Source organism: Onychostruthus taczanowskii, unplaced genomic scaffold (assembly GCF_017590055.1).
Source record: "Onychostruthus taczanowskii isolate IOZ18803 unplaced genomic scaffold, ASM1759005v1 scaffold117, whole genome shotgun sequence".
Classification (NCBI taxonomy): Eukaryota; Metazoa; Chordata; class Aves; order Passeriformes; family Passeridae; genus Onychostruthus; species Onychostruthus taczanowskii.
The window spans coordinates 1,478,631-1,501,107 of record NW_024498318.1 but is presented as its reverse complement, the minus strand read 5'-3'; the positions used below and the strand labels follow the sequence as shown (position 1 = coordinate 1,501,107).

Below are 22,477 nucleotides of genomic sequence, written 5' to 3'. Positions count from 1 at the left end.
GCCCCATGCAGACCAGTCTGAGCCAGTATCCCCCTGTCCCCAGTAGGGACAGTGCCTTCACAGGCTGGGAGCAGAGGTACTATCCAGCTTTGTGCCCCTGGGACCTGATGCTGCCTGCACATGAGCGCACGTGGGTCTCTCCCTACAACCTTTGCAGGGTCACCCCTCACTTACATCAGCAAAATCACTCTGCATGTCCACCCTCCTAAACAAGAGGAGAAAGAAGGTCCCAGTCTGGGTGGGAGAGCAGAGATGTGCTGTGGGATGCAGGGAAGGTGGAGGAAACTTGCAGTAAGGGGAAAGGTCAGGAAAATAAAGCAAAAACTGTAGTGATGGATGAGAAAAACAGTGTCTTCAGTGGGAAAGTAAGGGATCTCGTGAGTTTATATGCCAACAGCCTTCTCTGTGAAAAGAGGGAAAAGAAGAGGAAAAGGCATTTGTCTAACACTGGATGTAGGGCTGCTTCAAAGGTGGATAGGGGTCTGTTTTATAGAGGGGAAAAATTCTACAGCGTCCCTGGCAGGAGTCAGTGGGAACATCAGAATGTGTCTGATTGAACAGATAAAAAAAAGGTCCTTCAAGCTTGAGAGAGAAGATGAATTTGAAACTGGTTTTCACCTCTCTGAATTAAAATCATGACCAGCAGCATACCAGAAGGACTTTCTCCCCAGCAGAGAAAGATTTTTCCACTGAGGAAAAATCCCCAGAATGATAAATTTTCAATGCAGAGTCAAGCCCTATCTTTGACTGGGAGTTAAAACCAGCCAGTTGCTGCTGACAAGTGTTAAAACATTGACAGTCTCCCTGAGCCCTTCAGAGCTGGCTGCCCTCCTTTATTTCCCTGACTTTATCTGATGCTCCTTCTCCCAGCATTTATTTTTTCCTTCCTGTTACCCCCTATTGCTTACAGTGAGCTGGAAGTCAAATTCCAAGTTTCTCAGTTATTTTATGGTGGGTGAAACTTTTGCTTGTTGTGATCCCTTCAGTAAGCACTTACCTTTAAAACTGCCCAGAGATGAATATTGTCAGAGCATCGGTTTATGCTGGGAAGCTGCCAGCTAACGTGTAGGAAACAGTTACTTGGAAGGGTTTCATTACCCATTCAGCCAATAAATCAAATGCTGGATTTTCTCCTCTTCCCACGCAACACCAGCGGATGTGCTTTTTAAATCACTGCTACAATTAGAGTGGAGGGATATGGTTCCATTTGTACAGTTTTAGTAGTGGCCATATATTGTTTATGTAAAATTTAGTTTAATATACCTGTTGTTCACTTGGCCTACGGTCACAGGAGTGTCTTATGTTTCAACAAGTTCTTGGGGTTTCTTTTTGGCAGATTTGAAAGAGGGTCCTTTGGCAGTATTCACCATATGACCCTGAACACTGGACAGGCAGAGGGCAGCAGGTCATAAGTTATGTAATAGAAGATATTGATTAGTATGAATAAGGACAAAAAGGCTAAGAAATTTTGTGTCCCTAAGTGGATGCCAAGTCCTCTGAAGAACCCCTGCTGCTCTGGGCCCATTTGCTTTGCTGCACGACCTATTTCAATTTGCTTTAAAAACCTGAGAATGTGTTAACCACGCATAAAAATCCCCATCCCTTGATTTCCCCATGCTCTGAAGCTTTCTGGGACTCAGCAGAAGGGGAAAAGCTCCAGTAAAGAAAACCGTGACCCAGCAAAAAAATTCCCTGTCCATGCACCAATCTGCCAGGTGGAGTCAGTAAGAGCAAGGTCAGGGAGCACCTCCCATCCCCTCTGCTCCCCTTGTCCAGGGCTGATGGGTTAATTTGCTGCAGGACATTGTCACCCAACAAGTGCCTGGCCATGCTGGGGACTGCAGACATTGTCTGCTGCAGGGACATGCTGCTCCTTCCTCACCTGAGTGCACTCCAGCTGTGGATGTCACCCCAGAGCAAAGCACACTTGGGAAAGCTGTTTGGGCACATCTGCCAGAGACACAGGAGGAGCACATTACCTGCTCCCAGACAGGCAGTTTGGTAAAATACCCACTCTTGGAAAGCTTCCTCACAGCTGTGGAGCACAGGCTGATTGTGGTGGCAGCTGTGCCATTGGTGATGGACGGGTTATTGGCGGCCACACCGACCTTTGAACTGCTGAGCCCTCGAGCAGTTAAAAGGTGTCAGACTGCTCTGCTCAGCCATTAACAGGGTTAGATGTACAGCAGAATATGGCTCTGGGTCCTGAGGTTACCCTCAGGGCAGGTGGTTAAAGGCTGTGGCTGGGATCAACACATAGGTTGAGTTATTGACCTCTTTTCCTGCAGAGTTCGATCCCGTGACTGGTGTGGAAGCGCCTTCTCAAGCCTAACAATGCCCAAGCAGCTCCTGTTTGATGAACTGTCTGCATGGAACAGATCATCCACCTGCTATGGAGAATGAGTGTGCCTGGGATAGGTCATTGGAAGGGGTCTTTGTACCACATCTAACTCCCAGTCCTTCATAGTACAGACATGAAACATCCAAAAAGACAAAATTCACAATTCCCAGAACATGTAATAGTTTAGCAAAGGAATCAGAGGCAACTCCTTGGAAAAAACAACTGCTAGACATGAACCATGCAATGCTCACAAGGAGCACGAAGGACTTCCCTGTCTGCAGCCCTTGACCCCTCAGCCAGGGCCCTCCCTGCCTGCACAGGAGGTGTCAGAGCATCTCCCACCCACCTACCTGCAGTGATGGATGCCAGCCGGACGTAATCCAAGCCCCTGATGAACGGCTCGTAAGGGGAGCTCTCCAGGACATTCATGCCTGGGGGAAGACAGAAGCTGGTGAGAAGGCAGATGAGGCTCCTCAGAGATGGCTGAAATGCACAAGGTTCGACATCTGCAGTGAAACATTGTTTGGTGGGTCCAAGTGGACTATGCTCTAAAGGCCACGAGCAAATGGACACTCAGAGCCATGGGAACAGGTGTGCGGACACATCCTTGGAGATGGGAATAGAATGTAACTGGCTTTAAAAATGTATCTCCATTTTGGAGTGGGGCAGCCTGTCAGGAACTGTTGAGTTGCAGCTCTGTAGCCAAGCTCTGGGGCACACTGCAGGGATTGCCAGAGAGGACATCAGAGTGTAGCACAGGCTCCTGCTCCAGGGCAGAGCTCAAATCACCAGCTCCCTACATACACAGGGTTCCCGTCACCATTACTGCCGTTTCTTCTATGTCTCTCCCTGAGTCAAAGGCCCTCACCTGTTTTTAGGACACAGACAGAGCTGTGCGCAGGATTATGTGGGTGATGACACACTCCATATTTACTATCACCTCTCCCTTTCTCCTTGCTGACAGCGTTTTCTCACTTGGCACAAAGCTAATGACCCACAGCTCCTGAAGAAACTTCCTCTTGTCATTTTTAAGTCTCTGGGAGCCTGATTTTATTCAACTGGTGCTTCCCTTTCATCTGTGCAATGGTCTGTAATGCCCCATCAGCCTGATGGATACCATGGAATATTACTGAAGCAAACAGCTCAGTATCTGTTTGTTTTTTGATTAGACATCTAGATGGATGTGGACAGCAGCAGCAGATGTACTGGCTGGGATAGAAGAACTATCCAGCCTGACGCTCTGGGCATGTGCTGACCTCCAGCTGCAGCAAGAGGCAGCAGAGGCAGCAAGAAAGGCTCCCAGTGTCCACAGCCCTGTGCAATTACCACCGGCGCATTACAAGGCAGCTTTACACCTTCATTGAAATATCTTGCACCGTTACTGACTAGAGAGGGGCCCATTTGTATTTTCCAGCACAGCAGTTTTATGTCCTGATGATAAAGCACCTTATCAGAGAGTTGTTATCGGGTTGTCATCATGTTATTGTGTCTCTAAGTGGGAAGGTGGCTAAACACGGGTGTGCTCAAGAGAAGCTGAGTAAATAGTGTGCTTTGTAAATTCCCTGAGCACGCACTTCCACAATTGTTTTTGCAAGAGGGATTCTAAGAAGCTTTTTGCAGCCTCCTGGGTAAGTGTGATTGAGAAACAAAGCTCTACATGGACTGTGTGGATTGGCTTCCTTTCTCAGTCAATTAAACATGTGTAAGGACTCTGAAACATGGGACTGCTACGAAATGTATTTCCCTGGGGAAATTAAGGCAAGGAAATCAAAAGTTTGGTGTGTGAATCTGCATTGCAAATGAAGTCAGTTTGAAAAAGTGTGTGGCTCAGGACATGACAGCAGAGAAGTGGAGTAGAGCTGTTGTCAGCCTCCAAGAACAGCCCTCTCCCAGTCATTCCCAAGGTGGAAGTCCCAGCATACTGGGCAGGGAGTCCATCCAGCACCAAACTGTTATTCTGCATCTGGAGACCCAGAGCTGGCCCCTGCCTGCTCTCAGCACTCCTTGCTGGCCTCTCTTCTCTTCCTTCTAGAGGAAGGTGTCTCTCCCTGCCCATGGCAGGGGCTTGGAACTTCCAGGGTCCTTCAGATCCCTTCCAACATAAAGCTCTGTGTTCCAGAGCTGGAAATCCTCATGACAGCACTGCCCTACACAGCCATGTCACAGGTGACCTGTTTTCAAGTTTGAGCCATGAAGGTCAGCTGGGAAGGGGCTGTGACAGCACCCACTGAGATGAATGGAGAAAATGGACTGCCATCTCTTCCCCGGACTTCCCTTCAATGAAAACAAATCTGGCATTTAATTATGGGAAAGGCCAGATACTGGAGGGTGCTCAGGTCTTGTATTTGCCCAGTCAGTTCATAGCACCATGCTCTGCACCCTGCAAGCTGTGGCACCTGGAAGCTTCCCAGAATTTGATCAACCAGTTTCCATCCTGGAAAGCCTGTGCACTGCTTTGTCCATTTGCTTTGTTTTGCTTGGCCTTTTGGCCTGTGGTTTCAACCCTGCACTTTTCCTTTCAGGTATCAGCCAGCAGTGTTTTATTAATCCACTTCACAGCCCATGGCTGGAAGGGTCTGTTTTATTCCCCATTTTAATTTTCATGGTGCATAAAATACTCACCAGCCTGACAAGGAAGAGTTATGGTCACTGAGGTGCAATTTTATGGTGACTCTTAAAAAACGTCAAAATCCAAACCTATTGAATACTGGCTCTGGGAACACTTTAAGTTCCAACTTGATGTCACCAGCCCCAAATCTTCACTAACACAAAGACACTGATGCACTTGAGACATTCTAAGAGAGTGATTTTTTTGAAGTTCATGCTGTTTTTCCTCAATGCCTGTGCTTTATGTTGTGTTTCTATAAAATTTACAGTGTTTATGGTCTTGGTTAGCATACTTAGATACAAAATACGCAGTGCATTTCTCCAGCAAAAGATCTCAATGTATATTGGGAATGTCATAAAAGAGAGGTTGGGTAAAAAAAAAAAAAAAAGGAAGGAGGCATCTCAGATTTTCAGTAGTGCTTTTACCAAAACGTCAATACCATGGGGATCAATAGGATCATCAAATCTCTTGAGCTGGAAGGGGCCCACAGGGACCCTCAAGGCCAATTCCTCACCCTACTGGACACCTCAACAATCCCACCCTGTGCCTGAGAGTGTTATTCAAATGCTCCTGGAGCTCTGGCAGCCTTTGAACTGTGCCCATTCCCTGGTAGACTGGGCAGTGTCTGACCACCCTCTGGGGGAAGAGCCTTTTCTGATATCCACCTAAACCTGCCCTAACACAGCTCCATGCTGCTCCCTTGGGTGTGATCAGCACGCCTTGAGACAGAACAGGATCATACAGGGGTATTCTGCAGCAACCTCAGAGCTGGGGAGCCCTGCAGAGCGGCCCGCGAGCAATTCCCTTTTAGGACGATCATCAGAAAGGAGCCCCGTTCCACTGACCTTCCATCAGCGTGTGGTGGATGCTCCAGTAGACACTGAGGCAGTGCTTCTCCTTTTTCATGCCGCGCTTGCACTTGCAGCCGTAGAGCTGGCTGGAGAGCAGGGCGCTCACGGTGCTGCGGCACTGGCTCTTGGCGTCGGGGCCCAGCTTGTTGGCGCCGTTGCCCGCGATGCACTGGCGCAGCGTGCGGAACTTGGCGCTGCACACGGGGTCGGTGGTGCAGGCCTCGCCCGCCTGCAGGCAGTCCCTGCTCGCGCCAAGCGCCGCTGCCATGCCTTCTGCAAGGGAAGGGGAGAGCGGTCAGCGCCATGGAGCAGCCCCGCGGGAAATGGCGTGTGTCTCCCGGGAAATGGCGTGTGTCTCCTGGGAAATGGCGTGTGTCTCCCGGGAAATGGCCTGTGTCTCCCGGGAAATGGCGTGTGTCTCCCGGGAAATGGCCTGTGTCTCCCGGGAAATGGCCTGTGTCTCCCGCAGTCTCCTTCTTCTAGGTGCCCCAGAGAAGCTGTGGATGCCCCGTTCCTGGAAGTGTTCAGGGCCAGGCTCGATGGAGCTCTGAGCAACCGGGAAAGTGGAAGGTGTCTCTGCCCATGGCAGAGGGGTGGAACCAAATGAGCTTTGAGGTCCTTCCCAACCCAAATCATTCCATGGTTCTATGACAGGATCAGCCTGCTAGCAGGATTGTAAGTGACAGAAACTTGACCAGTTCCTGGTGGTTGATTTTTCCTTCTTGGAGAACAAAAATATTTTCAAATCCTTTCTTTCCCAGCTCTCTATCTCATTTCTGCCCTTCAAAGTTAACTGTAGCCCAATGTTACAGAGACCCTGGCCTCTCCTCCTTGAATATGGTTTAACTGTGCCTACACCTTCCTGGAGCTATAAATGGCTCTGTGTGGGTGTTTTGACATGTAGTCAGCCCACATATATCCCAGGAGTTGGCCCTTGTTCACTGTCACCATCTCCCCAGGACTCACACTGTTTCTGTCTTGGCTTTTTCCAATCTTTTGTAAATTGTCTTCAGAGTTCCTTTACCAACACAAAATGCTGTGCTCTCCATTTGGAGAGGAGAGCCCAAAGCATGGGAGAAAGATTGTATTGCTATACATACACCAATAAATTAGCTCATCAGGGCTCAGTGGTGCTGTGCCTCAGTGCCAGGAGCAGACCAATCCCCCGTTATTTATTGCTCTTCTAGCTAAAGCAGGCTGGACATGTCCAGGCTGGCTCCTGGGATGTGCTCAGCCCAAGGCTCGTGGCTGCATCGCTGCTCCTGGCAAAGGGCAGGGCCAGCTGCTCAGCCCTGCTCAGGTGTGCTCAGCAGGATGGCGCTGTGTGGCACCCAGCTGGCAGAGAGGGGACTGGTGTGATGGTCTGGAGCATTTGACACAGGACAGGCAGGACTGCTCCACGGCTTGGGAGAGTGAGGAAGAGCAGACCTGGTTTATGAAGGGGAGAATCAGTTCCAGTGCCTGTACAGTAATTTTGGATCCCACTGTACTATCCAAACAGAAACTACTGTTATGACCTTGAAGGAGTACTACAATACTTCCCAAAGGAAAACTCTCTGTCTCTAACATAACTTGCCTTCCCTTTGGGTAGGAAGCAGAAGGGGAAGGACAGAAAAGACCATCTGCTTTTTGACTCTCTCCAGTGTCTCCTTCTGGTGAGACCCAGCTTGGACAATATTAGAAAATCCTGCTTCCTGAGAAAAATATGAGTCCCTGATCTCCATCTCTGAGAGCTTCATGAAATCTCTGCTTTCTCCAAGACTCTACAGGTCTCTTCATAAAGTCCCCTTTTCAGCCTTCCAACTGCTACCTCTCCTTAATTTCTGCACCTCCCAGTTGAGCACGCGAGCCCAGGAGATCCATTTCTGTTCCCTCAGCAGTCACAGTGTGTTTGCTAAGAAGGAGCTGCCTCTGTTGCTCTTGATTAGAGTAGAAAGTAGCAGCTGGAGTTCAGATACTTCAATTATGTTTATTACAAACTTTGGATGAACCCACTAGGAGGTTTCCTCCTGAAGTATCCCAGTGGAATCTCAAATGAAAAACCTTTCATCTAACTGCAGACTATTTCAAAGTGCCTCATGGCCAATGTCAAGCTTTCAGGTATTTCAAATCTCACACTATCTCAAATTTGAGTTCTCCTGCCCCTGATTTATTCATAGACCTAGTTTATTTAGCACTCAAGGCTTGTTTGGATCTGCCAAACGTGGAGAGAGAAATTATTTCCAACATGTGGGAAACTCTGCCTTGGGCTGTCATATACTGAAGAACTTCGAACACAGGCAACGAGTTTCCTTGAAATATCATTTGGGCAATTTGCAAATTCACTGAGATCCATAAAATGAGCTAGAGAACATATCTGAGCAGAATCCATAGGAATAAAGGAAAAAATACTCTACTTATCTTACTCTGGCTTTTTCCAAAGGGTCTCCTCTGAATGAGGATAAAGCCCAGCAGGTTGTATTCCAGAAGAGATGACTTTGTCAGTGTCCTGTCAGCTGCTAGAAAAGTAGGTTAAAATAGAAATTATGACCTTCCTTCCCTTTCTCCACTACATGAATTGCAGAAGATACTCCCCAGGATGGTTATAAACACAACCAGCCTGTAAAAGCCATAAAACACTTTGGGATCTCACTTTAAATAAATCAAGCAGATTGACCATTTGAGAAATTTTTCTGCAAAATTTTAAGTAACTATATCCTCAAACCAAGCCTTGCTTCATAGAACAAAGGTCAGGGGTGAATATTTACAGCCCAAACCCACAGCATAAAACACCTCCTTTCAGACTTTACGGCAGAGGTGCTTGAAGCCACTTGGAGTGTCATGAATGACCCGTTCTGTAATTGTGTCACTTAAAAACCAAATCATTCAGGGCCTTTTATTGTTAGCAGTGTCTTTGCAGCTGAGACAACATAACGCCACGTTTTTCTCCTCACTCTGCCCCTGAGAGAGTAATTTTATGCAACATTAAGACAGCACCTCTTAGGGAAAAAAATAAATCTCCATGACTTATAAAATTGATGGTCCTTCCTAACAGGCAGGGACAAGAGCAATATTAGGTCTTCTCTTCCAAAGATGGAGTGGCCTTTCTGGTTTTGCCTTCAAAAATAGCTCCTGGCAGGCTCTGTGCTGTGGGATTTTCCTCCTCCTTGACTAACCAGGGAATTGGGATATGCATGGAGCTGTGTGTGGCTTGGGCATTCTGTGTCTCTGCTTTTCTAATAGCAGCCCTTCCAGCTCCCTCTGCTCCCTTAAAAAGCCATTTGTCTGGAGTTTTATTCCTCACTCCCTGCTAATTTCACGCTGTTTACGGTGGGCAGATGGAGTAATGAGTTTATTTTCACATCCTGTTTGTAGCTGTGCACCACATCTGTTTCTGCTCACTCTTATCTCAGTGCCATTCACCCAGAGTTACTCCTCAAGTGTGGGAGTAAGAGAAAAACCCGTCTCTTCCCATTTTAACAGACCCTCAGCTCCTCTCAGATAGGTGTCTCAAAGTGCCTTGTGCTGACCAAGCAGGTCTGACTCTCCTCCAAGGATGTAATTTCCTTTCTCAAGGAAGTGCAGCTGTGTCTGGGGTACAGAAGTGTGAAGGTGATTCCATCTGGGCTGGAAATAGTGAATAAAATGCCTGGAGAGCACCAACGTGGAGTCCTGTCACTCTCTCTTTTTTACTCAACTTGGGCTTTAGATGTTTTAGCAGGAACCACACCAGTTCCAGTGGGGGCCCTGGGATACATCCCTCTTCCCTCTCCTCCAGTTTATATATGAATTCAGTGGGAATCTTTTTACACTCCTCATTTGAGGGGCTGGAGAATGTCCGGAAAAGGGAAACAAAGCTGGGGAAGGGTCTAGACAGTAAGTCCTGTGAAGAGCAGCTGAGGGAGCTGGGAAGGGGCTCAGTCTGGAGAAAGGGGGAGCAGGGATGTCTTGAAGAAATATTCCTAGCATTTCCCAACTATCCATAAACCAATAGTCATGCATGAATGGGCCCAGGTGGCTAATGGAGGTGGCCCCTGCTAAACCTGGTTTAAACTGTGTTTTCATGCCATGATTTTATAGCCAAATGCTCAGGATCACACAAGGAACAAACTCTTGTACACAGCTCAAATTTCATTTTCCATTTGCTGCTGAAATACCTGCAGAGCAGCCCCAGTGAACACCTCTGCCATACCTATGCTCCTTCCCCCAGCCTGCTTGAGAACAGCCCTCCCACGGGATCCCACACACCTTGTCCAGAGCTTAGAGCTGTCACCTGGATTTTGTAGAGCCCAGAAACCTCCTTTGGGATGCTGTTCTCCACACAAGGGGAAGTTTTCTCCCTTCCACCTGTCTTGCCCTGATCTCAGGGCAGGTTCCATGCTCCAACACCTCTCTGAGGCTGCCCCAGTGTCTCCTGTGCTAACTCAGAGCAGCTCACCTGAGGAGTGACAGCATAGGGATGTCTTTAAAATCATGGGATATTCAGTTGAGTTGGAAAGAAAGGTTGGGCCTGGTAGGCCCTGGGAGAATGTTAGGCTTTACTGGATCATGCGAAACTGCACCTGTATAATAATTCAATGACTGTGATAAATGATATGATTGTTATATGATAAAATGAGAAAGTAGGTTTGGGGGGAATTGTTTGGTAATTGGATACAATTATTGTTTAATCATAACAAGAATCATGAGAAAGTAGGTTTGGGGGGCTTGATGGAAATGACAAGAATCCATGCTTGGGTGAAATCAGTGTATACAATAGAACAATATAAATTTAATGATTAATATGTAGTTATATAACTATAAGGGTATAAAAATGTGCTCATCCTGAGCCCATGTCGGAGTCAGATTTGGGTCTGTACCCCTGACACCCAGAGCTCTTCAGTAGAAGCACCTGCATGTGATCATTCCGTGATTATGTGTTTCTGAACGCTCACAGGAGGACACCGCCTCTCCTTGCTGACAGTCCTCTGTGGACTTCCATGGTTTTACCAACACAGCACACACATAACGCAATCCCACACTGCAAACAGATCTGCTCCTAGGGATCCTTCCCAGCCAGCACTGGGCTGATGGAATTTGCTGAGAACATCTCAGGAATGCAAGGTCTGAGGGTGTTAAAGCAATACTGGAAAGTTCAGGCCAATAACGTGCTGCGTGTCTTGATCAGGCATTAAAAATGTGCTGCCTGACCCTTTGTCCCTCCAGCTCTGACCCTTCACCCCTTCCCTCCACCTTACGAGCAGTATTTTGTCTCTATTTGATCTGTGCCTCCACACAGGACTTTACAGGCACTGAGGAGATACAAATAACCGCAGCAACACCCTGAATATTTCCAACACACTGAACATTTCCCTCTCCACCAATGGCTGATCCATGTAGGAGAAAACCACTGTAAGGACTCAAACCCAAAGAAAACATTTCTCTGATCTGTCTGGCTGTTTATCATAGATTTATACATGACACCCAGATACCATGACAAGTTGTATCATGTCTCCATTACCCTTAAGGAGAACAGAACTCATCATGAAAGCCCTCATGATGACTTGGGGTAAAGTCTCCCTAGATATCATTACTCCCCTACACTAACACATCCTTTTTGACAAGGCTTCAGCCTTTGTTTTCTAAAGATGCCTCTGGAATGCCCCATCCTACTGGACTGACTCAGCCAGACTAGCCACCAAATCAGCTATAAACAATATTCTTATGAAAGGAGGATGAAAATCAGACCATCATGCTCAGTGCATGACCTGGTTGCAAATATTTGTCTATCTATTTTAAATTAGTTTAATCCATCAGACCCAGGAAGAGGGCTTAAAACTTTTGTGGATTCATGAAGTCCCAAAGTAGAGTATGAAGTCCCAAAGATTCATGAAGTCCCAAAGTATTATTCTGAAATACTGTGTATCTGAAACAGAGATCACACAGCTAGCTAGAAGTTTTGGCAGAGAAAATGATCCGTCGCATTAATTCCTCACCGAAATCTGGGGACACCATGATATTGGTGTATAGGGAAGGTTCAGTCTGATTTCTGCTGGAACAGAGGCTCTTCTCCCCCTCCCAAAGCTAGGCAGTCATACCAGACAGGGTGACTGGGGTTTGTGATCAGCAGGGTCTCAACACTGGGGCACTGTATCCCACAGTTATCCCATCCTGTGGGACAACTGGTGGTCTCTGGATATCAACTCCTCGTATGCCAAGGTGAGAGAACATCTAGCAGAGAGCAGTAAGGACAACTGAGGTCTCAAGGGTCAGAGGTGATCTTTAAGTATGTACAGTAGATATACAAGACCTCAAGTTCCACCTAATTTTGACTTTAAAATGTTCTGGCCCTGGTAAAGACATAAAGATTCTCTGCTGAGGCAGAGCAAAACAAGCTTAGAACCAGGAGACAGCTCCTTTTTTGGTCTAACTCTGCCTGGTCTGCTCAGTCACATCACCCTGTGACCTTTCCCACCTCTGACCTGTCATGCTCCCCATCCAGAGATCTCCCCATGTGTTCACCTGAAAGATGATGGTGAGCAACAAGTTTGTTCCCTTGTCTTTCTGTGGCTTCCAGTCTAATATTTGACCTGCACATAGAATCATAGAACCATTTAGGCTGGAGAAGCCCTTTCAGATCACTAAGTTCAACCATTCCCCCTGCACTGCCCATGTCCCCAAGTGCCACATCCACAGGGCTTTGAAATCCCTCCAGGATGGACACTCCACACTCTCATGGGCATCCTGTTCCAATGCCTGACCACAATCCAGAGTCTGACCAAAATGCTGCAGAAAGCACATTCTCAAGGAAGGTGACTCAATAAGAATGCTGAGGATTCTCGATATTCAAATGATCTTTACTCCCCCAGTTAGGCTGATCCCAAGAGGACACTGTGAGCACCCTGTCCCAAAGAGGAATCCCTCATGTGTTTTCCTGGAGAGCCATGGCACAGCCAGGCAGTGCAACTGGCCATGGCTGCAGAGGGGAAAGCATGGGATTCCACGGATGGGGCAGCCAACACCTCTCTGGGCAAACAACATCTGCAATTGCAGTGTTGTGACTCTCTTTGTGCCAGCTCCCAGAGGCTGATGGCCCTGGTCATCAGCTGGATTTGTCACACACAAAGGAAACCAAAATTCCATGCCCTGGATGTAAGCCTAAGGTAAGGAACAAGCAGAAGGATATCAGTGTAAGGCAAGGAGCATCCTGCAGGTGCCAGAAGCACAGCAGAAAGGGGGCCTGGTCATGTGCAGAGGCATGCCAAGACAAATGAGGTTTGTACATGGGGAAACTGGGAGAACTAAGGAATAATTTAAGCAAGGCGGTATTTGTGCTATCAGCAACATGCTGGACACTCACAACAGCCTGCCCCCACTGGGCTTACATGTTCAAGTTCCTGATCAGTAATTGCCATGGGGCTGCTTTTCCAGCCTTTAGAGGAAAGAAAGTGCTGTGTGCTGCAGCTCCTGGCACAGCGTGTCCCTGGTGCTCCAAAGGGCTGCAGTGTCCAGGCAGAGCAGCCACAGCACCACATCCTTTAGCTGCAGTCACTGAGACCCCCAAAGAGCTCAGCACAGAGGTGTCTGGGGTTCCTCCACTGGCCACACCTGGAGCAAGATTCACTGAGACCCCAAAGAGCTCAGCACAGAGGTGTTTGGGTTCCTCCACTGGCCACACCTGGACCAAGATTCACTGAGACCCCCCAAAGAGCTCAGCACAGAGGTGTCTGGGGTTCCTCCACTGGCCACACCTGGAGCAAGATTCATCTTTAGAAGTTCCATTGGCCAATACTGTGATTGGATGCTGGAGCACACACTGTGACATGTTTTCCCAGTGTCTTTCCTAGACAACCTCATCATTAAACCCTTTGCATCTTCTCCTTTTACAAGCAAAATTTCTTCTCATGTTGCAGTTTATGCTTGCCTGCCACTAAAGCAGCATTCAGGAGTCATCAGCCACAGAGTCTGAAGTAACTGAGCTCCTCAAACATCACTTGATTTTGTACATGTATTTTTATTTCTCTATCTGTGCATCAAGATCAGCTCAGCTTCCCAGCCCAGGTTGGGATAAGCAAGGCAGCCTAATACTCTATCTTTCTGAGCAAAATTTCAGCTAACAACACCCAATGCCTTAAAGGCAGTCTGCTTAAGTCCAGCAGAGTGAGATCCAGATCTTTCTCGGTGCCTGTAATGGTTTTACACACATATAGATTAAATATCTGAGAATTTTTTTAACTCCCTTAGCTCCACTTTGTTTCAAATAATTTGACTGAAGAGTTCTGGCATTTACCAACTTCTCAAAATCTTGCAAAGTCCTATTAATTAACTGTGCACTGATGTAAAAAATTACCATTTCTGGAAGCCCATATGTGCCACATAAAGGTTTATTGTTTCCTACGGGGTAACTTAATATGAGAGTCTCTAATAATGCAGTCTCAGTGCCATGGATGATCCCACAGGTCCACCACATCTGACCCAGCATTGTTGTTTTTTGTCTCCAAGGTAAAAACTCCTGACACATTTCACACATATCTATTTCTTCCATCCCTGTGTGCATTGGTGGCCACTGCAATGGTTTTTCATGATCTCACAGATTCTGCAGAATCCCTCAGGGCTGTAGCACTGACACTGCTAATTCTTGCATCTGTGCACTGTGCTCTCAGTTCCAGAAAGCTCTGATCTGGATTGATACCCAGCTCCCAAGCCTCCTGCCAGTGACACTGTCAAAAGCTTTCTGCAGTGCCTTCTCCTTTGCCATGGCTTCCAGAAGTTTATTCCCAATGATGTTTGAGATGAGAGAAATCTCTTCCACCAGATTTCCATGGCCTGTGCAATTCTCCACCAGCACTCAAGAATGATGCTCAAACACCCCCAGGACAGCAGTGCCTGCTCTCAGCTCCTGTTTTCCTGGCTTACACTGCTCAAGCTCCATGGATGCAGCTGGAAAATTAAAGCTGAACACCCTCCTGTCTTCTCACAGGTGAATGGGCTATTTCCTTAGCAACAGTGAAACTGGAGTCAATTTTTTTGAGATTCATTTGCCCTACCTGAATATTTTTCTTTAACAACTCCTGCAGCAAAGGCATTCCTCTGTACATCAAGGTGCTTTTTGCAGAGTGATTGAGAAAACAATTCCACCAAAGTGCACAGGAGTTCTGTCACACTGTCCTGAGTCATTCACAGAAGGATTTACCGGCCAGGTGGTTGATCTTGAGGTGAAATATTCAAGATCAGGTTGGACAGGGCTCTGAGCAGTGTGATCTAGTGGAAGATGTCCCTGCTCATTGCAGGGGGTTGTACAGATGGCCTTTAAAGACCTCGTCAAAACCCAAACCATTCTCTAATTCTCTGGCACAGCTTGCTCAAACTCAGGTGCTTGCTTTCCTCTCTTTGGCTGGCAAAACTCCCTGTCCACGCTGGCACTCCTGCTTCACTTGGAATCCTGAATAACAGCCCAGAAAGAACAGAGCTCATTTAATTCCAGGAGCCAAACCCTGCAAATCTTTCTTACCTGTCAAAGCAGCATTTCTGTATTCACATGGCTTTGGCCAGAGTCTGTGTATACGTCAATTCACTTACACTTTCTCCCAAATACCCCACATTTCTGATTGCAAATTAGATTTCTTTTGCCATGCCCTATTTTTTGACCCTTTTGCTGCCCTCTCCCCTACCCCCCAGTCTATGTGGACTGGAATGTCCTTATTTCCTTCAAATAATTCTTGCATTTTCCTGTCAAAAACCTTAGGAGCAAGTTAAAAACCAGAGGGAAATTTTTATAAGGAACGTGTCCCATCAGGGGCATTAGAAATGCAGATTTGCAAAGTCTTCTTAGTCAGGGCAATTTGTAAAGACCCAAGAGGGGCAGATCACAGGATGAAGAAACCCACATCTCCAGCTATTGTCTTCAAAATACCTCCCTTGGTACTCAAGGGAAAAAAATTTCTCTGAATATTCCTATTGAGTTGTTTGGACCTAATCTCCATCTGAGGGACATGTCCTTCTTTCCTACTGCTCCCAGGGGCAGGCATATTGCAGTGACTTCTATTTTGAAAACCAGTTTTCAGTGTTTGCAGATAGTCCAAACCCTTCCCTTAACTTCTGCCTCATGAACAGAGCAGCATTTCTGGAGGCTGAAGCACTGAGGGTTCAGGATCTGACAGCACAGATTTCTATGCCCTGCTCACCAGTGCTATTAAAGACATCTCAACACTGTTTTATTTTCTCTTTTTCCCCTGGTCTACACTTCCTTTCCAGATACCATCCAGTCATTCACATCCTTTTCCACATTCACAAAGGTCTCTCCATCTGCTGTAGTCTGGCTGCGGCCAGCTCCCATGGAGGAGCTGCTGACCAAAAAAGAGATGGTGGAGCAAGGCTGAGGGTGAGCAGAGGGATGGCTGTGCTGGCCAGCCATGGCTGCACAGCTGCTGACTCAAACTGGGAACAGAAATGGATCTGGCATTCGTGCCACGGGTGTCTCCCTCTGGCATAACCAAGACCAAGACCTGGAGCTTCTGCTGTGGCGCAGGTCAGAACACGTGATGGGTGATGAGAGGGGCAACAGCTCCAAGGAGACAAAGTAATTTGGGGACACGGACCCTTTTGGGCTAGACCTTTGGAAGGACATCCAGGCTGCTTCTGCCACCACACTCTCCATGGAATTAGAGATTTTCCCCTCCAAATTCTGCTTTAAAATCCATTTCCCCTCATGCCACTGAATTGCTTACACAGAAATACATTCTCCCAGGGGTTGCTGGACCCTGCCAGAGAGTCTGTGTATATGAGTCACTAGAGGTGGTAGAAAAGTAAAATCTTTATCTTTCTAACTCTTATGAAGAATGAGATCCCAAAGGAGTGGAAAAGGAATGCCCTTTTTAAAGAAGCAGGAAAAAGAACCAGATGAATTATGGATCAATCTCATGGATAACACTGTCCAGGAAAATAGGTGTGACATGTGGTTTGACCTCTCCAAGATATTTGGAACAGGTCCAAGAGTGAGTGGCCTCTGAGCAGTCACAGCCAAGTGGGTGCTCATGAACACAGAGCTCCAAAACCAGAAAAGACACGTTTTCAGACTCAGAGGTGTTTGAGAGTCTGTCCTGAGTCTGGTACTATTCAATATTCCCATAATGGCTCCAGTGATGGAATAGAGAACAGATTTCTGTAATTTGTGGCTGACAGAAGATGAGGAGGGGGTCACAAGAAATGGGCAAGACAAGACTGGAATTCAAAATTATCTTGGTCTGTTCAAGGCAGTGTATGAAATCAGGAGGATGACACTGACCAGAAGCAAAAGTGGCACTGGGAGATGTGAGTGTGAAAAGACAGGAGGGAAAGCAAAGCTAGGAAATAGAAGCAAGGGATACGGCTGTGGGGAGACAGGTGGTCACAGGCTGAACAGGGAAAAGAAACAGGATGAAAACCAGAAAACATGTGGTGTGGGGCATAAGCAGTATGTGTTTATCACAGAAAGCAATTATTCTGCACTTCTCAACCCCAGTAAGGCTTTAGCTGGAGTTTGGGTCTTTTCATAGGACAACACACGTTAAGGAAGATGACAAGATCCCAGAGGAATTTTATTAAAATTATACATGTTTTGCAGGCTGAGGTGAGGATGAAAGAAAAGGATTTGTGTAGTTTAGGACGAAGGCTCTGAAGAAACAAGATCAGAGCACTGATACATAAACAAGACATTTTGGATGTGGACAGTGATAGATATCCCTCCACTGTTGTGGGACATGAGATGAGATGTAATTCTGAGTAAATGTGCAGCAAGGGAGATTTAGATCAATATTAAGAAAAATGTTACATGGGAAGTTAAAAAGTGGAACAGATTATGGAGGGTCTGTTTAATCCCCAGCAGTGGAATTATTTACAATAGCACCTGTCAGAAGCAACCCTTGCACCCTCCCTTCCCTGCTGGAGCAGCAGTGTCGTACACGTGGTCCCCTCCCCTTCTCTGTCCCTGTGACACCTTCCACGGGAGACCCTGTGGCAGGTGTGGACTTGTGAAACGAGGACAGGCACCTCCAAATCAAACAAACAACACTGGAGACAGGCACAAATGGAAGGGGAATAAAGTCTGTGTGAAGTGTGGCTCTCTCAGAACAAGGCCAGGCTGGACACTGGGGTGGGAGCAAGCTGGGACAGTGGAAGGTGTCCCTGGGCAGCTCTTCCCTGCCTCACCAGGCTCCAACACAGCTTCTAACACTCTGTTTCTATCCACTGGCTCCCACCGAACGCTGACACTTCCACCAAGCTGCAGAAAGGTGGCTGGGTTTTTAAAGCACGTGCTGGAGGTCTATGTCCTCCTTTTGCCACCCCTGCCAGAGGGAACTGCTGTTCCAGGGCAAGCTGAGCCCATTTGCACGCCCCACACCCTCCTTTGTGCCTGGAGCAGTTTGGAAGGCAGAGCACGGAGCATCCCCTGTCCACGCTGCCAGTAACAACAGAAGGGCAATGCCTTCAGAGACAGAGCTCTGGGAACACGGAGTTCATCGAGCTCTCCGGGGGAGCTGTGATGCCCACGGCATCAAACAGCCCTAAAAACCTCTGATGCTCTCGGTACAGCAGGGCCCAGCAGTCATTTTCAGGTCCCTGTTCTTGCTGTAGAGAAGTGAGGAGAAAATTACGTTTTCCTCGTTTGATCTCTGGCACTTGCTGGATCAGAAAAGTCTACGGGTGTTGAGTTTGAACTGCTGCCAGACCAACAATTGTTAGCAAAAATGGACAGTATTTGGATCCTGCCTTCAGCGGTTTCAACACTCTTATCTGTCCTGCACATCACTCCATATAACTAAGCACTGGAAAACCTTCCAGCTCTGCCTGCAAAACACACGAGCAGCCAAGATGGGCCAAGACAACTGTGCAGACCTTGAACATTCACTGCTAAGGACAGAATCTCACCCGCTTTTAAAGGGTCACTTATCAATGAACCCTCTTCTTAATGTACCTCTTTGAAGCACTTAAATGCCAGCGTGCTCTGTGCTGCATGGTTATGATGGGGATCCCAGCCATGTGTCAAGCAGGAACTGTGACCCCTTTTTCTGTGATTAAGTTCATTTTTGTTCCATCCAATTTTTTTTTGTACATGATTAACCGGTGAATAAAAAGGCCATTTTTTATTTTTCTTTGCAAGGGCTGAAGCAGTTTTAATCATATATAATTCAACACTTGCTATGCGATTTGCATTCCCTGCTTTAAGATGAATTTGGCACTAAACAAGCACTCAATTATACTCCCCCGCCTCTATTTTCTCTGGAAGTTGCAAAATTCATTCAAACAAAAGCTAAACCCTCCTGAAGATTTATGAAGATTAATGATGATTAAAATCAAAGAACAGAGATTCTCCTCTTGATGTTACGAAGCCACAGGGCTCCCATAAATGTCCTCCAGTGACACTTTTCCAGGCAACCCTGGGTTCAAAGACAAAATTGTGTACATGTCTGTACCAGCACAGGTCATTGCATCTATCCATCATCCCTTCATCTCTCACTGACCTTTTCTTGCCTCTGACACTAAATATTAGACATGAAGGCTGGAGTTTGTAAAGTAAATCACAAGTAAGGACGAATAAGACATACAGCAAAACTGGAAGAGGAAGCCAAGTTGGAAAAACCAGGGAAGATTTTAGCTGAGGAAGGGAAAAGACAGTGAGAAGCGAGTGGTGACACAAGACAACTGGAATTTAGGCATATAGCCATACATGTGTATTTACACATATAGGAAAATAGTCAGGGAATACAAAGAGGAACCTAAATTGCAGTTACTCCCTGGGATCACTCCTGTGCCCTCAGTGACTTGAGGAGAGCCTGGGGAGCCTCACTTGGCTGGAACAACTCCCACAGACTCTGGGGCTCGTGGGGGAGTCAGACTACAAACAGACAGTGGGAGGGCATGAGGGGGAAAGGCAGGATGTGTTGGAACAGCAAAACTACAAAACCATGAGAACTTACATTGCAATACACAAGACTTCACAGTAGAAAGGCACTGAGGTTGTAAATGCAAGGATTCGCAGTCTGAGACATGCCATGAATAATCCAGAAGGAGCTGAAGTCCATCCTCCCATGCCACACCAGCACAAGGGCACAGTCTCACAACAGCCCCAGTCTGTGCATTCATAGAACTCACACACAGGAAGGTTCTCATTACACACATCTGCCTTGCCCAGAACATCAGCTGGCTGACAGTCAGACCACAGATACTATTTTAATCATCAGACCTGGGTGGGAATTGTAGCTGTGGAAGCAGTGCAAGCCTTGTGCCTGTACCTCGTGTAATATTTAGAGTGCTGTGCCGAGCAGGGAGAGGCTGCACTGTGAGATCTGCACAGCCTTGGCAAGTCTTTCCTAACACATCTCATAAAAGGGAGAGCAAAAGAGGTATTTCAGCTGGGTAACTGAGTCATAAAAAGCATAAAACCGACGTGGAGGACACAGAATAAGGAAAAAGAGTGGAAACATGGTCAGAAAGAGAGAAGATGAATGGATCATGTCTTGGGGTGGCTCCAAAACCAGGATAATAAATTGGTTTCCCCTAGGGCTGCTGAGTTGAGGCATTGGGCAGAAATGTGCAACAAATGAACAACAAAGGCAGTGTGTTAAAAAATAAAGTAGAGAGTATACAGCAAATAGCAAATTATCTGTCATATAAGGGTGGTACAGAGGAAAAGAAGTCAGGGCCTGCTTGGAGCTGCTTTGTCTGGAGGAAGGCGTCCCTGCCCACGGCAGGGGGAGGAACAAGGTGAGCTTGAAGGTCCCCCCAGCCCAAACCATTCCATGGCTCTCTGACAGTTGTGCTGGCAGCCATTTCATTCCCCCTGAGATGGGGTCTGTTTCTGTGCCACTGGGGAGCCCGCTGCCCACCTGTGGGTACTCAGTGCAAGCTGGGACGCTCCGAGGAATCGGAGAGGAACGGGGGCAGACGGGACACTGGGAATCCTGCCTGCTTCTGGAGCAGCAGCTGGGCAGAGCTCCAGGCAGGGCAGCACCTCAGCTGGGGCCTGGCAGATGAACTGGAGGGAGACAGCCCTCGGAGCTCAGCCTGCTCCCACAGCAGGGAAACAGAGAGAGGGGGCTGTGACAAGGAAGTCCCAGTGCCAAACGTGGCCACGATGAGTCCCACTGCTCAGGGAAGAGCCTGACCTGTGCCAGGGATTAAAAAGGCACCTGGAGCCAAGCAGACTGAGGGTTTGCTGAGGGTGGGACAGGCTTTTCCTGCTCACCACAGCAGCACAGGGCCAGCAGTGCCCCCGGCCACGGACTCGGCAGCGCTTCCCAAACTCCAGGGGAGGAGCAGCATCCTCAATCCATGGGGTCTGCACCTGAACCAGACCTGCAGTTACAGCAATGGCACGTGCCCTCCATCCCACAGATCCCAGGGGATGGAAGGAAATTAAATAATAATAAGTTATTAAGCAAGGTTTGAACCTTTGTGCTGAACTTTCTCCTTATGCCCTCACTATTTCTGCCATGGAAATCTGGTTTTGGTCTCAGCTTAAATAACCAAACATGAATTTTGCTGTAAGAAATTATCTTGTAATCCAAGATAACTTGAGCCATACAAAGGTCTAGTAACTTGCTTGAAGGCTTCTTTTACCCTTGTAAAACAAGAGTTCACACAGCAACAGGAGCAGAATCCTAATATTTAATTACTGGCTGCAGTTCATACGCAATTATTTATGACACGCTTTCAATGATTATTCATAGGTTTCATATTGGGGGTGGGGAGAGGTCAGCAGGTTGCAAACAAGCCTGAAATTCAGAATTAGGTGCTGAGGAGAGTTGAGGAAAGATGATTATGATAGAAAATGCAAGAGAAGAGCATAAAGAAAATTGATTATGAAGATTTACCAGGAACATGTGTACTATTAAAAACTCTATTGCACATCAGTGAATTTCAGACACTTAAATCAACAGAACCTTTAAAGGGAAATCATATTTTTTATCATCTAATCAATGTAGGTAAAAGAGTTGTTGGTCTCTCGTTCCTGTTCCCTGTTGACTTCAGCTTCCCAATTTAGAGAAGCTTAGAGTTCAATCTAATTTTAAGTGTCATGAAGTTTGAATACACCAGAGGCAACTGAAAAAGGTAGAAGTAATAAAGTTCAGCTTTCGTCCTAACTGTCTGTAAAATCCAGGTAATCCCAGCTCTCCTTGAATGGTGTTTGTAATTTCAATAACCCTTTTCCCCCTACATGGAGCTGCTCTCAGCCTTGTGCTGCTCTACTGAAGAACACAGACTGTGCCAGTAACCCGCTGTGGGGACCTTTCCTCCACCTCACATGAAAATACCTCTGGGTTGTCTGGGGCTGGCCAGGACCACTTCACTGGCCAAGGGCAGCTCCTCTGCTGCTTTCAGCTGCGGAGTCACAGCTCTGTCTGCAGAGCTGCTGCAGTCAGGGCCAGCTCTGGGCTGAGTGCAGGGATGAGCAAAGGGCTGCACTGCCTGCTCTCCACCCTGGAAGTGTTTCACCAGCTGTGGATCAACTCAGGATCCCAGTGCCCAAGGAAGAACTGAGCTGCTACAGCATTTCCCCATGGCACCCTCAGTGCTGGCCTTTCTGCTCGACAGCAGAGAGCATCTGGTGCAGGAGAGGGCTGGAAGGTCCCCTTTAACCCAGAATATCTGATTCTGTGATTCTGTGCAGGTTGGGAACCTCCAGACGAGGTAATGCCTGCAGTGCCCTGGTTAAAAAGATCACAGAATACCTTGATTTGA

At 47.2% G+C, this 22,477-nt stretch overlaps 1 protein-coding gene across 2 annotated transcripts in view; it reads right to left on the bottom strand.

The window, feature by feature from the left end:
- LOC121348270 (GDNF family receptor alpha-4) overlaps positions 1-22,477 on the bottom strand; it is a 66,443-nt gene that overhangs the window by 9,573 nt on the left and 34,393 nt on the right. Inside the window, exons 2-3 of one of the 2 annotated variants that reach the window (XM_041427598.1) lie at positions 5,795-6,073; positions 2,692-2,772 (exon numbers count right to left, since the gene is read on the bottom strand). In XM_041427598.1, the coding sequence (XP_041283532.1) occupies positions 2,692-2,772; positions 5,795-6,073 (360 nt within the window). The remainder of the gene's footprint in view (positions 1-2,691; positions 2,773-5,794; positions 6,074-22,477) is intronic. The other variant, XM_041427600.1, reaches the window with a different exon arrangement.